At 39.4% G+C, this 17,208-nt stretch overlaps 1 protein-coding gene across 2 annotated transcripts in view; it reads left to right on the plus strand.

Moving 5' to 3' along the window:
- LOC126267383 (PAN2-PAN3 deadenylation complex subunit PAN3) overlaps positions 1-17,208 on the plus strand; it is a 123,821-nt gene that overhangs the window by 77,258 nt on the left and 29,355 nt on the right. For both annotated transcript variants that reach the window (XM_049972568.1, XM_049972569.1), the window contains exons 9-10: positions 5,591-5,730; positions 9,220-9,423. In XM_049972568.1, coding sequence (XP_049828525.1) covers positions 5,591-5,730; positions 9,220-9,423 — 344 coding nt within the window. The remainder of the gene's footprint in view (positions 1-5,590; positions 5,731-9,219; positions 9,424-17,208) is intronic.

Consider the following 17,208-nt stretch of genomic DNA (forward strand, 5'->3'; position numbering starts at 1 on the left):
AAATCAAATATATTAAAACAAAATACCAATGAAAATGAAAATCTTTTTATATATAAGTAGTGGTATCTTTAAAGAGTATATTATTTGATGTAATTCCCTTCAGCCATGATGACTGCCTCCAATCTTTTTTGAAGTGATTGGACACACTCTTTGAAACAACACTACAGCCCTGTCCATATTCACGAATGCTGCTTCAATAGCAGTGCATAGAGATGCGACGTAGGGTGAGTCAACTATGCTCCAAACATAGTAATTGAAGGGCTCAAATCTGGGCTATTCGAGGGCAAGAACTCCTTCGATCTGAACATGTCAGTATTATCTGAGAGCCAGTTTTGGACTAAATGGCTTGTATGGGGTCCTCCTCTGCCTTCCGACGCATTGTCCGCTTGCTGACATTCATTACTGACACTAATTTCCTCAGCGATATCCTTGGGTCCCCTGAAATCAGTGCCTAAGCCTTTTCGATGAGTGCCGCAGTTTGTGACACACGTTTCTTCAAATGAGGTTTCCATGCCGGGTTAGTGGAACCGTCCTCAGACTTCTCCAAAGAATTGTACTTTGGCAAAGTATCATAAACAGTTTATCTCAGGTACCCAAAGAATCGAACTGTTTCCTTGGGCGAACACTCGGCATGAAGGCTTTCAATAATTGCGGCTCTTCAGTTTTACTCCGCACTTGTTCATTGCTTCTTGGCTATTTTGAGGTTCTGACTTTACTGAATGCGTATGGCTTTCATGAATGCCAATTGCACCTCCGGCAGATCTGCAATATGGCGGGAAATTCAAATTGAAATTTGTCCGTATTTAAGTGCCACATCCTGTACATTTTATTTATGTTTGTTGTGTCTTGCAAATGTCAAAATAATATTTATACATTGTGATGTATTTATTGTTTCCAGCAAACATGTTGATTGAAACTTAAGGGTCAAATCTCTCCTTACTGCTTCCAAACCCAATGTCTCAAAAAATACTATATGCTTAATAATAATATAAGAAATGCAGGCTGGAAGCTATTTGTGACACTTATTGAGAGAAGATATATTTGATCTCCTTACATACCTGCTTTTAATAAGATACCTTTAATCCTGCATATTTACATTTTTGGTTTACTTATGTGTGTTTATGTTGCTCTTTCTATGATGATTACTCTAAGTGTAAATGGTGCTACCAATATCAGGAATGAAGCTAGTCTCAGAATGAGGGATCAGAACATGTGAGGTCCCACAAGAAGCACTACTGAACCCACTTTCATTTTTAACTTGGATATATGATCTTGCAAAGCACAGGTCACATCAGTTTCATAGCAAACAGTTTTAAGTCCCACAGAATTCAGTTTCAGACAAGCAAAAGGCATGCTAGAATTTGAAATAGATATGAATGGTCACATGCTAAATGAAACACTACAGATATCTGGATAGCAAGTGAAAATAGATCAGCACACAGAAAAATTAGCTAAGTAGCACAGTTCAGCATCTTTTGTTTATAAAAGCCTTTCTCATTGTGCTGAACTAAAGATAAAGATTTTGACTTATTTTGCATATTTTCACTCCTTGTTTTATAGAACAGTGTTCTGGGGGCAGTGCATTGAAAGTAATAGTGTTTATTCAGCAGAAGTGGGTTGTGAGAATATTGCATAAATTAGATAACCATATATCTTGCAGAGATCTCTTAATGATCTTCTAGTTCTTACACTCACTTTTCCATATCTTTATTCCATAATGTTTTTGTTGCTTGTAAGGAAAATCAGTTGTAGTTAAAAATATAATTTGCCCAATCACAGTACAAAGTAATACAATCTTGTAGACTTCGTCCTCTTGTTTAGGGTACAGGATGGAGTTACATGCTCTGCTGCAAGGGTATTCAAGAATCTCACTTCTAACACAAAGCCAGAAATTGGTATATTCTATTTGCTGATGTAGGTAATTTTTCTAAAAGGATACCAATGCAAGCAAGTAAATGTTAAACCATCAGTAGGTGATATGCAGCTAACATTTAATAAACCTTCAACAGTAGCAGCTTTTGTCAATGTTTTCTTTCTGATATAGTAGGCTAAATTTTACTGATATAAGCACTAATCAATATAACAATACTTTATTGCTAATGCAGCGTACAGGTTAAGTCTCTGTGGTTAACTTTTCTTTTGTTGATGTTCACCTTAATTTGGTCCACATCCCTGAAGATTCTGTTTTCTGTTAGGACCTACTTCCAAATTCTTGTTTATATCAAAGTAAAGGTAACATTTAGGAGATTTGCTCTATTTTTGAGAACAGGGGCTTATTCTGCAAGTAGAAGAAAATTACTAAATCCAGTATGTAAGTTTAATGTATCATCATCATCATCATCATCATCATCATCATCATCATCACCACCACCACCACCACCATCGTTATCATCATCTTTTTCTTCTTCTTCATTTTCTTCTTATTCTTTCATATATTTAAAGGGTAATGAGTATCAGAGATAGTCACTATATAAATGAAAACTCTGACTTACTGTACATAGTTTCTTGTAAATATAACTATACACTCCCCAAGCACTCTGTACGTAAAAAGTTAACAATATTTGTGCCAAGATGAGCTGTGTTTGTACTCATATTTAGTCCAGTTCATAACACCATGGTTTTAAACTTTTAAATCAAATCTATTAACTGCATTTCATTAGGGAAAAACATTGTTATTGGTCAGTAGAAGTGAAAAATGTGCTGTTTTGTCATAAAAATACATGAGACTGCCCATATACTAAGGAACATTTATTCTGGTGTGTTAAAAGCAAGGCATTACTGTTCTTTGAACCCACAACTGTATCCTTATACAATGGCAGGATTCAGCAAAAAAAATTGTTGTGGCAATGAACAAGCAATTTACAAGAGGCATTTTCCTATGCTTCACTGAAAAATGTAATGTAAGAGTTCTGGCACACGAGAGTCAAGGCTCCTGCAGCAAATCTGTGTAGTTATCAGCTATATTGTTAGTGGGATTGCATTTAAAATAAAACCTATTGCAAGCTGAGGACACAGTTTAGAGATTACTGTTGTTGTCTTCTTCTTCTTCTTCTTCTTCTTCTTCTTCTTATTCTTCTTCTTCAGTCCAGAGACTGGTTTGATGCAGCTCTCCATGCTACTCTATCCTGTGCAAGCTCCTTCATCTCCCTGTACTTACTTCTGAATCTGTTTATTGTATTCATCTTTTGGTCTCCCTCTACGATTTTTACCCTCTACGCTGCCCTCCAATACTAAATTGGTGATCCCTTGATGCCTCAGAACATGTTCTCCCAACCGATCCCTTCTTCTGGTCAAGTTGTGCCACAAACTGCTCTTCTCCCCAATCCTATTCAATACTTCCTCATTAGTTATGTGATCTACCTATCTAATCTTCAGCATTCTTCTGTAGCACCACATTTCGAAAGCTTCTATTCTCTTCTTGTCCAAACTAGTTATCGTCCATGTTTCACTTCCATACATGGCTACACTCCATACAAATACTTCCAGAAATGACTTCCTAACACTTAAATCTAGACTCGATGTTAACAAATTTCTCTTCTTCAGAAATGCTTTCCTTGCCATTGCCAGTCTACATTTTATATCCTTTCTACTTTGACCATCATCAGTAATTTTGCTCCCCAAATAGCAAAACTCCTTTACTACTTTAAGTGTCTCATTTCCTAATCTAATTCCCTCAGCATCACCCGACTTAATTCGACTACATTCCATTATCCTCATTTTTCTTTTGCTGACGTTCATCTTATATCCTCACTTCAAGACTCTATCCATTCCGTTCAACTGCTCTTCCAAGTCCTTTGCTGTCTCTGACAGAATTACAATGTCATCGGCGAACATCAAAGTTTTTATTTCTTCTCCATGGATTTTAATACCTACCTCGAATTTTTCTTTTGTTTCCTTTACTGCTTGCTCAATATACAGATTGAATAACATCGGGGATAGGCTAGAACCCTGTCTTACTCCCTTCCCAACCACTTCTTCCCTTTCATCCCCCTCGACTCGTATAACTGCCATCTGGTTTCTGTACAAATTGTAAATAACTATTTATTATTATTATTATTATTATTATTATTATTATTATTATTATTATTAAAAGAAACATCACTACAAAGTTTGTCCCAGTGCTGTTAGGAGTGCTTGTGTCAAATTCAAAACTGCTGTGCTGTTTCACTGCAAGTTGTGGCATTCAATCCTTGAAGTTTCAACAACAGCTTTGTAGAAAATCAAGAGCGCTAGCATTGCAGCAGCATGTATACTGACTGCAAATGTAACAGTATATGTCTGACACTCATCAGACACAGTCGGTGGAGCGGTGGGACATTGCCAAGCTTTTTTAGTATTCTAGTGTTTGTGGGCCACAATTCGTCGAATTCATCCTGAATACCGAGATATGGTTTCCCGTTTGCTCCTCAGCAATGATGCCCCACTCACAAATTGTTGTAAAGTTTTTGCCTAGCAAACAGATCATAGTCCTGACTCCCCCGTCATATTCATTGGATTTGGCCCCACTCAACTTCTGGTTATTCCCCAAATTGAAGCTGGCATTGAAAGGACACTGTTAGGATGCACTCAAGGACAACTGAGAACAATGTACTGCAGTGCTAAAAAAAAAGAATTACATTTCATTATCAGTGGGTATTTCATTTAAAGCTAAAACAGATTAACAGCACACAAAAATGAAGTCAACTGAAAAGGAAAGCGTAGACTATTGAGAAACCAGGAAAGAGAAATACATATAGAATACAACAGATCATAAAATGTAGCAATGCAGCTGAGCATCTGGATTATTATGGTACATAACATTCATGCGAGAGATTAGAATTTGTAGGCAACAGTAATTATGGAGAAATAGTTTTTATGTCCTGTTATAACTAGGAATCTTCCTTTGTAAAACACACGGAAGTACTGTATTAGGAGGTTGAAAAGAGAAGTTGATTGATTATGTCCTGACATATGGAAAAAAAAGAAAAAAAGGGGAAAAAAGGTAGATTAGAGAGGGGGGGGGGGGGGGGTTGCTACTGAGGCAGTGCAGTCAGAGGGGTTGGTGGAAGCTGTGTTTACTAAAGTGCTGGTGATACTTTTAGGTTTCATATTATTTTCTTGTGTTTTTAGCTCCATTTGGATTGCCATCTAAAAACAGAAGAAAAATGTAAAATTAAAAGAACATACTACAAAGATATGAAGTTAACCTTAACATAGCAGGCAAAACAACAAATTATGTTTGCATTCTATTATCCCATTACATTTGAGACAATGATACTGTATAAAAATGAGTAATATGAAGACTTCAGTACATTTAATGTCTAATTTATACTTCATACTAATTTGTCCAAATCGAAGGCAGCTTACCAAGGCATTAAGAAAGGAAAAGCGAACTCCTTCACCCCCTCCTCTTCTCCTCATCACCCCCATCCTTTCTTCCCTTGTGATGCACTAGTTTACTCATTATGATAGATTACATTTTAGATTTGGAACATTTTGTGGTTGCGTAAAAGCGATCAAATAAATTTAATACTGGATTTTCATTGTGGTAGAATGTAAAATCTAAAGATCTCTGTAACAGCACAATGCATTCTGTTTTATGGTTTGACAGCAAGAAGATCTGACTGCCTTGGGAAAACTAGTGCTTGCACTGGGATGCAGATCTCTCATGGCAATACAACGAGAGAATATTCAGACATCATTGGATCTTGTAACTCGTACCTATTCATCAGATCTCCGTAATCTCATCATGTGAGCAGCAGATAAGTTTTTTTTTTCTGTTTTCTCATTTAGTGTATGATGAAGAGGTTAGGGAAATTGCTTTTGTATGGAAAATAATCAAGTTTAATATTGTGGACTGGATGGATTGCTACTCACCATATTGAGGAGATGTTGAGTTGTAGAAAGGCACAAGAAAGATACTTCTGTACATTTGAACTTTCAGCCACAATGCTTCCTTTCCAGTGGAGAAAGTAGTGTGTGTGTGAGAGTTGTTCTTGTGTGAATGTGTGTCTTCTACTTTAAAAAAAAGGCCTTGTGACTGAAAGCTCAGTTTTATAGAAGACTTTTTGTTGTGGCTGTCTGCAGCTCAATGTGTCCTCAACTTTAACTATCATTGCCAAAAAAGTTACAATGTCTGGAAACAACAATGGAAACAATGTTACACATGTGGATTGAGACACAAGTGGACAGTAAATGTCATCTTTGACAGTGTTGTGATAATGTAATTTAGAAGATAAAAAGTTGAACCATAAATATGACGGAAGCAAACAAGAAAGACATTAACACTAAATTCAAAAACTGTACCTTCATAACAGTATACATTAATAAACAAACACAATAAAATCAGTACTCTTAAGAGTTATCAAATGTAGAAAGTGATACAGAAACCAATTAAAAGAAAGAATTAACATTTGTAACAACAGAATATGTGAAGTACATAGGCAATCTCAATAAGATAAAAGGGACTGAATAAATACAAGAAAACTAAGGAATATCAAGAGACAGACTGTGTGGAATGTAGTGGAAAACTGTGAGGATTGTGTGAAGTTTAGAAGAAGGGTAATATTAAACTGTGTTTGGTCATTTAAGATTAATTAACGACTGTGAGCTAGATGTGTGTTGATTTTAGGACTTCCAACAGATTGAGTTTTTGGCCTGTGTTAGCTAAATGAAAGACATGGGACTGTGGCTGGTAGTTGTGGTTCTCACTCAGTACCTGCTCAGCAAATGTGGATTCATAATTCTGCAACCTCCAGCTGTATTCGTGTTCAGCCAGCTTAATTGCTTTATCTGTGCCTGACTGACCAATATAAAATGTATCACAGACAGGACAAGTAATTTTGTATACCACACTATTTGCTAGTAATTGGGTCTTATCTTTGTTATTAAAAATACAGTGGGCTGTGGTGTTCATCACATAGTAGGAAAAACAATGGTTGCAGGATTTCAGTGTATTTGCTACAATCTGTGATACCTGTCCTTGGTGTGTTAATGTACACATTCTGCAGACAGTGGAAGGGGCAGCATATGTATCATAATTGTTTTCTTTTAGTTTATTTCTTTATAACTTTCCATGTTTAATACCTCTTAAAGTAATCTCATCATGTACCAGTTTTTTTACTTGGTTTGTTTATTTAATGTAAATTTGTATATAGCTACAGTTTTTTTAATATAGTATTAATATTTTTCCTTTTTGCTCCCTTTGCATTTATTTATTGTTAAACATTTTACCTTTTAAATTGTTTTACCACCATACTGTGTGTTTTTGCCTCAGTCTAGATGGGTAAAATATTTTCCAAAGTTGTTTACAAACAATGTATCTCCTTCGGAGATGGATAGTCTGATGATGGACTTGTAACCTGAAAACCAGCTAACTCAATACATTAATTGTGTAGAATATAAGCTTAGTAATGATTTCCATTTATTATAATGTTGGTCCACCAAGGACTGACAGAAGAATTATTGACATGTGTTTTTTAGTGATGGTAGTTTGTTAATGTTGTTTAGATCTATAAATAATTACTTCTGTGTTCTACAATGATTTGCAGAAGAGCTTGAACTACAGTATCTCTTCCACTGGTAATTCGGTTATATGCCTTCTGGCTATTTTTGTAGTAGGCCAACCAACAGTTGGTCAGTTGGCTCTGAAGATGGCCGGAAAATATGCCACATGAATATCAGTGGTGGAAATGTAATTTGTATGGCTGAACAATTGAGATTTAATGGATCAGTCAGTGTACTGGAAGAAACATGAAGATACGCTACAGTATTGCTGTTGTGAAGTAATTGTGTATCTTTGAAAGATGATACACTATTTACTATTATGACCTCTAGCATTTTTTTCTAAGCAAAAAATACTTGCTTACTGGTGGTGAAAGCATTTCATACATTGCATTCTCCCAGAATTTATGCTTAATTTTTGTATAACCTATAAATGTTCATACATGGCCTTTGAGTTTACATTTAATTTTTCTTTTAGTTTCCTTAGGTTTCATCATTTTGATTTCTTTCTCATTTTCCAAAAACGATCATGGATAAAAAATACCAAGAAACTGGAACCTGTACCCTCTACTCAATGCTTCTGTTGCATTAGAATTAGCTTCTTCTTCTTCTTCTTCTTCTTCTTCTTCTTCTTTCTTTGTTTCTTTCTTGTTTTTTTTTTTTTCCTTCTTGTTTTTTTTCCCCCTCTCATCTTCCTCCTTATATTTGACTATATTTTTGCCAGCAACATTTTGTTCATTGAGTTCAGAATACTCCACTAGTTATTATCATTCATGCTTTTACTGTGAAAATATGTTTTTATTTAAGAATATGCACCGCAAGTCATTATCTGATGTGTGTGGAGATGGATGAGGTGGATATTCATAACTATTTGGGGAGAAAAGAGTGTTAGGATGCAGCCTGACTAAAACAAAGGTTTAGTCAATAGGAGAACTCCTGATGTATCAAGAAATAGTAAATTTTGGATATGGGGGGTGGAAGGGAATAAAGTGGAACCAAGGTCTGACAACAGCATGTATTGCCGAGTGAATGTAGCTTAGAATAATTGATATGAAGAGGCACACAGAGGACAGATTAGCATGGAGAGCTGCATCAAATAGGTCTTTGGACTGAAAGACAATACCACCACCTCAAGTTTTTGTTGGAATGCAAGATACACTTTGTTTTTTCCCCTTGGGCAAACTATAATACTACCTAACTTTTAATGAATCGTTTTTAAATTAATTGTAGGAATGGTAAATATATAAGTGAAAATATGCCAAATCTCTGATAGAAAACAGAAAAAAAGAAAAGGGGCATAAAAAAGAAGCCAAAAAAGGTAGTAGCGTGAAACACAAGATAAACGTCTTGCTTCCTCATCTTCTACTGTAGATTTGTGTTTCCATTGTGCTCCTTCTTGTTCTATTTCAGTGTTGTCTTACATCCTTACTATTTTTTTTGTTGTTGTTGTTGTATATTGTAATTTTTGCTCATTGTCTACTCTCCTTAATGTAAAAATATACTTCACTTTGCACTAGTGTCCACTAAGGTCTACTTTGTGTTGAACTGTGGTAAGTTTTTTGACATCTAACTATCTAAAATTATTTCTTGAGCTTAGTGATGGTAATAGGAGGAAGGAGCATTTACATGTTTTCTCCTGTGTTTGCTTTATCTGTGTTTATGCTAAAGTTCAAGTAGAAATCTAAATCTGGTTCTAAGAAGTGGCCATATACTTGTATTTTTATCATTTCCTGTTAGGTACCTGCTGAGTAGCCAGCAGCAACAGCAGCAACCTCGGAACGTAACAGATTTGATGCCAATGATTGGGGCACGTTTTTACACCCAACTAGATGCGGCACAAATGAGGGCAGATATACTAGAGAATGAACTGGCAAAGGAAATGGAAAATGGCCGCTTGTGCCGGTTACTCGTCAAGTTGGGCACCGTAAATGAACGTCCAGAGTAAGTTGTATCAGGTTTTTGTATGCAGGAATTTTCTAGGCTGTGTTGAATAGAGAAATAAATACTAGTTAAATAAATTTTTTTTCTTCTTTTTTTTTCCCATCCATAGTGCATGCGGATTTGAAACTGCCTGGCTAGTTAAAACTGTGTTCCAGACCGCAACTCTAACCTCAGACCTATACCTTTAGCTAGCAGGTGCTCTACCTAATGAGCTATACAAGCATGACCTGCCCTCATAGATTCATTTCCACCACCATCACTTCTCTTAACCATCCAAATTAGTATGACATTTCAACTCTGTCAGAGAGAGCAAAGGGCTTGGGAGATCAGTTGAATGGCGTTAATAGTGCCTTGAAAAGAGGTTATAAGATCCCTTAGGGGATTCTACTGTAGATTTGTGTTTCCATTGTGTTCCCTCTTGTTCTGTTCCAGTGTTGTCTTAATCTGGGCCCGGCTCTTGCAGCGCTACTTCTCTTTCTGTGCTGCAAGTCCGTCCTTGTGGTATTCTTTTTCCCCTCTGCCTCTCCATTGGGTGGTCTTGTTGGTGCTGATCATGCTAGATTTAGTTTTCAGTTTTGGATGCTCATGGTTCCTGAGCTGGAGAATGGTGGGCACCGCCAGTCCTTCGAAACCATAGCCCTGGGCATGCTTCAGCAAACTCCATGTTACACGGTGGTGGAACGTTGTGTGTCACAGGGAATGGGGCTCTTGCCTTAGCCACCCAGATCATGAGGATGGTTGAAACCTCTATAAAAAATCGCTCAATGTCAAGGTGTGCTGCACACCAATGAACTGTATGGCTGCTGAAATGGAACAATCATTAGCAGGCAACCTCTGGGCAACCTGCTGCACTTCAGTTGTGTAAGTGGGGCTCTGTCTGAATGCGCATTCAGAACCTAGCTGTTCATGGGAACACAATGAAGAATCTCAAACTTCTTCTCCTGGTGGCTGCAAGGCCCCAGCACCCTCTTCAGATGGAAAAGGTTATTGCAGTGCAGAGAGATAAGACCCCCACATTTCTTTCCCTGTCTATGTAGTGGGAAGAGTGACAAGCCAGTCGTCTGTGAGCAAAACTCTTCATCCAGGAGGACGATGGTTCAATCCCGTCTCCGGCCATCCTGATTTAGGTTTTCCGTGATTTCCCTCAATCGTTTCAGGCAAATGCCGGGATGGTTCCTTTGAAAGGGCACGGCCGCTTTCCTTCCCAATCCGTCCCTAACCCGAGCTTTTGCTCCGTTTCTAATGACCTCGTTGTCGACGGGACGTTAAACACTAACAACCACCACCATCTTCATCCAGTGCTTGATATGTACTTGGACTGATGGGGATACCTTTACTGCAGCAAAACCATTATTTTTTGTTGAAAACATCAAAGACAAATTTGGTGAAGTTGGGTCCGGGAAAAATGCTGAATGGTTCGTTGTTAGTAATATCTTCCTCTACTGCCCAATCTATAGATCTTCAGGCATGTGACTATCTAGGTGACATACGTATAACTATTTCCTCACACAAAGTGTTGAACATGGCCCAAGGAATCTTCCACAGAAACCTCACTCTCCAAACAGATTAACTCCAGATTAATCTCCAGTGGTGAGGCATACACTTTATCAGGCATACGCTTTGTCAGATTGGTACAAAAAGGGCCCAAGGAGAAATGTACAGATACAGGTACCTTTATCTTAGCCTTTGAAGGGTATGTCCTCATGGGGAAATTAAGGTCATAGTGTAAAGGTGTGATGTGAAACCGTTTGTCCCACCACCTACGCTGGGCTTCAGATGTTTGTTTTGGGCACAAGTCATCCCACAGCATGGCAGGACCCAAAATGCAGCAACTGTGGATGATCACTCAATGAAGGTACTGCTTGTTAATATCCACATTTGTTTGTCACCATCCTCCTCCACATTTACCAGTTTTCCCAGATTTCAAGTAAGAAGATTCTGGTATACAAATCTCTGGACCACCTATCTTGTACTGAGATTCTGAATCACAGAAAGGCACAATGAAAAGACTGTCAGAAAGTTAGCTTTTGGCCAACAAGACTTTTGTCAAACGTTGACAACATAAACAAGCGCGCACACTCACGTAAATGCAACTCGCACACACTTGACCAAAGTCTCTGGCAGCTGGAGTCAGATGTCTGGCTCACCGTACACATACGCACACACTCGCGCAACACCATATATCTGGCTCCTGCTGCCACAGACTGTCGTCATGTGTGTGCGAGTTGCATTTGCGAGAGTGTGTGCGTATGCTTATGTTGTCTATTTCTGACAAAGGCCTTGACCGATAGCTAACGTTCTGATAGGCTTTGTGTTGTGCCTTTCTGCAACTCAGCACCTCTACTATATGGTGAGTAGCAACTATCCTTTTCATTATTTTGTTACATTCCATCCTGGATTTTGCATTGTTTGAGTTTGTCTTGTACCGAGGTACATCCTGTGGAAATTATTTTCAGTTATGTAGAAAACATGACCATCACCCCTCTGTACCTCATCCATACTGAATCAGATCTCTTAGCACCCTCTGCTCTCATGGTTCCTGCAGCACCTTCTTCGGGAACCACTAACATGCACTCGACCAAAGAAGTGTTCTTCTTTCGTGTCTACTGGTGATAAGGCTCTTTCTCTTGGGATCCCTCTCTTGAGCAACCCGCAGACCAGAGGCATGATGCCAAACAATGGCTGAAGGAGCCATGGCCTCTTGGTCCCAGGACTTCTCGCTCTTCATCTGTCCATGTGCTCACTACAGATAGCCTCTTGAACAAATCATACCCATCAGAGGTTAGAAAGGAAAAGAACAAGAAGAAGAAGAATTGGGACAAGACTCGTATGATGCCCCCCTCCAGGTCCAGATTCCCCCACTCAGGTGGATTCTGAGTTGTTGATTTTGGATGTGGTCCCATCCCCACTAGTGACAGGCAGTGATTGTGTGGCATGACCAGTTCTCCTGGACCGTTTATGCCTCTCTGAGCCATTACGGTCATTCAATGGAACTGTGATCGGTATTGCTGTTATCTGCCAGAACTACAGCACCTTTCTTCCTAATCTTCTGCAGTTTGCTTTACTTTCCAAAATATGTCTTCACTGATGGCAATTCGCCAACAGTTGGTGGTTATTGTACATTCTGTTGGAACCATACTGGCCCCAAGAGCCATCTGGAAGAATCAGTATGATGGCTTGCACAGAAGTCTTCAGTGAATGGGTTCCACTTTGTACCATGTTTGAAACAATAGCCGTATGGGTGAAAACAATCTCAGGGATCACCATTTGCAATGTTTACCCACTTCCAGGCAGGCCACTTACTTATGTTGAACTGACCCCCTTAATCCAACAGCTTCCACAACTCCTTTTCTCCTACTGCTTTGGGACTTCAATGCCCATCACCCCCTGTGGGGGGAGTTCCAATTTGTCTGGTAGGGACTTTCTAGTTGACCAGCTTCTTGCAGATCATGATCTGTGCCTCTTCAGTGCCACTCATGGCACCTTTTCAGCGATCTCTTCCCCTAATATTGTGGCTTCAATATTTTGGTCACTACATGATGAGCTTTGTGACAGTGACCAATTTCCATTGATTTTGTTGTTTCTTTGCCACCACCAGACTGACTAACTACCATGCTGTGCACTTCGAAGATCCAGCTTACCTTTGTATGCCTCTGCTGTTACATTCAGCACCTCCCTGACAGATCATCCACACCATTGGTACTATTATCCCTCTTTCTACAGGTCCCCTCCATGGTCGACCATTGCTGTGATCGACCATAGACATTACAATAGCTATTCTTGATCTCCGATGAGCCCTGCAATGATTCAAACAACATACTTTGCAGATCAACCTTATCGCTTTTAAGCAACTTCATGCTAAGGCTCGCTATGTAATCACATACAGTAAGAAGGCATGCTGGGAGCTCTAGGTCTCCACCCTCGGGATGTATGCCTATTCTTCTCAGGTGTGGGCCAAGGTCCATAGTCTTCCGGACTGCCAATGATCCAGCTTTCTGTAAGCGTCAGCACCTTGTTGCAGCCTTTTCTTACATACTTAAAGTGTACAGCACCACTTGGCATCATGACATTGTTCTTTGACTGGGACTTTCGTAGCTCCCAGCTTACTTTTATTTGTCAGTTTTTATCCCACTGGTTGTTGTATGTTAGAGTTGGTACTTCACCTCCTACAGGGCTCTGGGTTGAGTTTCACAACCTTCCTCATTGCCATAAATGGGTTAGTGACCTCTGTTAGGCTGCTGGTCACCCCTGCAAATTATTTGGAGGGTTTTTTCAGCTACAAAGTGCCATCCTGCAGGCACTGCAAGGGGCCTTTCCCATGATTTCCAGTTCTCTTCCACAAAAATGTTGGTCATGCTTTTGCTTTTCTGTCATCGTACGACACTGTATCCTGACTCAGAACTGTACAGCCCTGTACGTTGTAGCACAGTCTGTTTCATGGGTCTCCTTTTTTGATAAAAGTCTGACTTGGTTGCCTCATATTCATCAACTGAAGACTAACTGCATGCAGAAGCTTAAAGCTCTCTCCTTTCTTGTGCCTGGTGCTGCTCTTACCCATATTTACTGGGCCCTGGTTTTGTCCCACTTGGACAATGCATGCCAGATTTATTGGTTGATGGCTCCTTGAGCTTTGAAATTGTTGGACACAGTCCATCATCATGCCATACATTTGTCCACTGGTACCATCTGGACTTTCTGGAATATTCTCATAGACAGTCTCCTTGTTGAAGTGGAGATCTTATCTCTTCAAATTTGATGGCACCAGCTCTTGGTCTCCTAACCAGTTGCTATTGGACAGTTCTCTGATCATCACATGTATCCCATTCTCGTTGTATATTAGGGGTCGTCATTCTGATACCCATCTTGGGTAGGATTACCATTTGGAATGCATGTCGCTATCCTGTGGTAAGATCTCTTCCATCTCTCCTCCTGGACTTTGCTTCTCGCCCTCCCCCCCCTCCCGTCCCCTACTGCATCCCCCAACTGGATTATGCCCAGGCCATGGATTATTACCAATCTCTTTCAGGCTCCTAATGTTTCGTTTGTCCCCATGACCTTTCAGCATCCATTACATCCAATTCTTAAAGAGTTCGTGGATGCTGTCATTTTTTACACTGACAACTCCAAAACTGTGGATCACGCAGGATATGTTTTCACATCCCTTGCCAGTATGGAATGCCATGTTTCCAGCAGAGCTGATAGCTATTAGCAGAGACCTCCAGTTTATAAAAAGGGCTTCTGTTGACTGTGTTTTAATATGTACTGACTCACGGTCTCCACACTGTTGATTGATGCTATTCTTGCCACCCATTTGCCTCTGCTATTCAAGACCCTCTCACTGACCTTTGTGATGCTGCCTGCATAGATGTCTTTCTGTGGGTCACTAGTTACATGGGTATCCTGTGGAATGAAATGGCTGACTCTTTGACTAGAGGAGCAGTTACTCAATCCCCTTTGATGATCCCAGGTGTAGATTTTCAAGTGCCCATAAGGTCTCTGCTCACTCAGAAATGGAACGACATCTGGTGGTCTACTGCTGCATCTAATAAACTCCGCATAATTGAGAAGATTGGTGCAGCAGGGCACTCTTCCTTCTGCTTCCCCCGGAAGGAATCCACCACCATATGTCATCTTCACATCAGCCATAACAGGTTAACCCTCAGTTTCATTTTGTGTCCTCAACCACCCCTACATTGGGGTTGTGGAGCCTTACAGACTGTAGCTCATATTACGGTGGAATGCCCTCTCCTTTTGCCCCTCCATGCTAAGTACAGACTTCTGGACACATTGTCTCTAATAGTGTGATACAGTTCATGGGTGATTGAATTGTTTCCCAGTTTTCTCTGTGAAAGTGATGTTTATTCTCAGTTTTAAGGTTTTAATCTACATCCTGAGCAGGGGCAGAGTGGTTGGGGTTGGGGAATCTCCCACCTTGTCCAGACCATTCTTTCATCCCTCTTTTCCTCTGTTTCAGTTGTTTTTAGATTTGGTTTGCCTCCTATCAGGTGCACCCAATTTTCCATTGTGGGTGTCACACTATGTTGAATAGAGGGTGCTCTCGACTGTAATGGATTAGGGATGGGCCAACTGTGGGTGGAACGTTCTCTTCTGTGTACAGAGACCCAGGGAAGCCCACTTGCTGATTTCTTTGTTTCATTTTGCTATTATTATTGACAGTCCAAAAGATGGCCATTACATTTTAGACTTTCTGTTTTTACTTTTATGTATATTCCGATTAGACCTGATCATGTTCTTGGTAGATGCCTCTACTTGTGAATGCATTGCTCTCAAATCGAGGGACAGATGACTTTGCTGTTTAGTCCCTTAACCCCCCCCCCCCCCCCCCCCCCCAATCAACTAACATATCAAGAGTTTATCTGTTTGGGGCAGCAAAATAACTGATGATAGCAGAAAGAGAGATTATATAAAATGTAGACTGGCAATAACTAGAATAGCTTTTTGAAAAAATAAATATGTTAACATATAACATAAATGGTTATATTGGGGTGTCCTTTTCTGAAGATATTTGTCTGGAGTGTAGCCTTGAAGTGAAATGTGGACAGTGACTTTGAAAAAGGTGGGAATATGTGTTTAAAATGTGGTGCTACAGTTGTGCATTGAAGATTAGATGGGTGAATCGAATAGTCAACGAGGAGCTACTGAATCAGATTGTAGAGAGACGAAATTTATGGTGCAACTTAGTAAAAGGAGAGATTGGTTGATAAGACACATTCTGGGATCTCAAGCACTTATCAGTTTGGTGATGGGGGGAAGTATACAGGGTAAAAATGTTAGAGGAAGAACAAGGCTTGAATGAAGTAAGCAGATTCCAATGGATGTGTGTTGCAGTGGATGAAGAGGCTTTCAAGGGATAGACTAGTGTGGAGGACTGCATCAAACCAGTCTCTGGATTGAAAGCTACCACAACAAGCATATAAGCTTCATGTACCAGTGAGCTTAAATATTGCACTGATGATTTTTGCTTTTCCATGCAAGTGCAGCTCTACGTTTCACAATATGTATTTTTACTCTGTTCCAATTTTTCTCATCCATACAGAAGCATTTGGTTTATTTCCTCTTTTGTAATTGTTATTCCCCGCCCCCCAACTGTGTAGCATTGTAAATGCATCAGTCCATCCATTTTGTCTTTACATATTTCCTCCACCTTTATGTCTCTAGTCCACATGTTACCTCATGGTATAAGGCGGAGGGTACTTATTGTAGGTTATAGATTCCCAGTGTCATGTTCTGTACATGAATAGTGTTCAAGAAGAACAGCTGCCAGTAAGCTTTTGTAAGAAAATACGATCTCAGAATTTTAACAGTAAAATTTTCCATGGTGAACACTACCTCTTTTGTAGCATTTGTTTTGATGAGATCTCCAATTTTGTGCTTACTGAAATTAACAAGTTAAAAAACACACAGGCGTCTTTGGATTCATTTCTGCTGCTTCTGTTAGTCTGATCCACTGATGGCTCAAAACTGATGAATGCTATTTAATTATTTATTGAAATAGGATTTGCTAAGCTGCATGCTTTCTTTGTGACTTGAATTTCTTTAGCATTCTTCTAATGAATTTCAGAATGTGATTTGTGTTTCATACAACTAGCCCTATATTGTTGCTTCTTTATAATGTTACACACATACTGCTTGTTATTTAACAGTTTGGAATATGGTTGATTGTAAATTGTGAAATAAAAGAGTACTGGATCTTTTGACCTGTGTACGAGCAATAAATTGAAGTACATTTGTTGAAACAAGTTACGGGAGTGCAGCTGGGTGATG

The sequence above is a fragment of the Schistocerca gregaria genome, chromosome 4 (genome assembly GCF_023897955.1).
Source record: "Schistocerca gregaria isolate iqSchGreg1 chromosome 4, iqSchGreg1.2, whole genome shotgun sequence".
In the NCBI taxonomy this organism is placed as follows: Eukaryota; Metazoa; Arthropoda; class Insecta; order Orthoptera; family Acrididae; genus Schistocerca; species Schistocerca gregaria.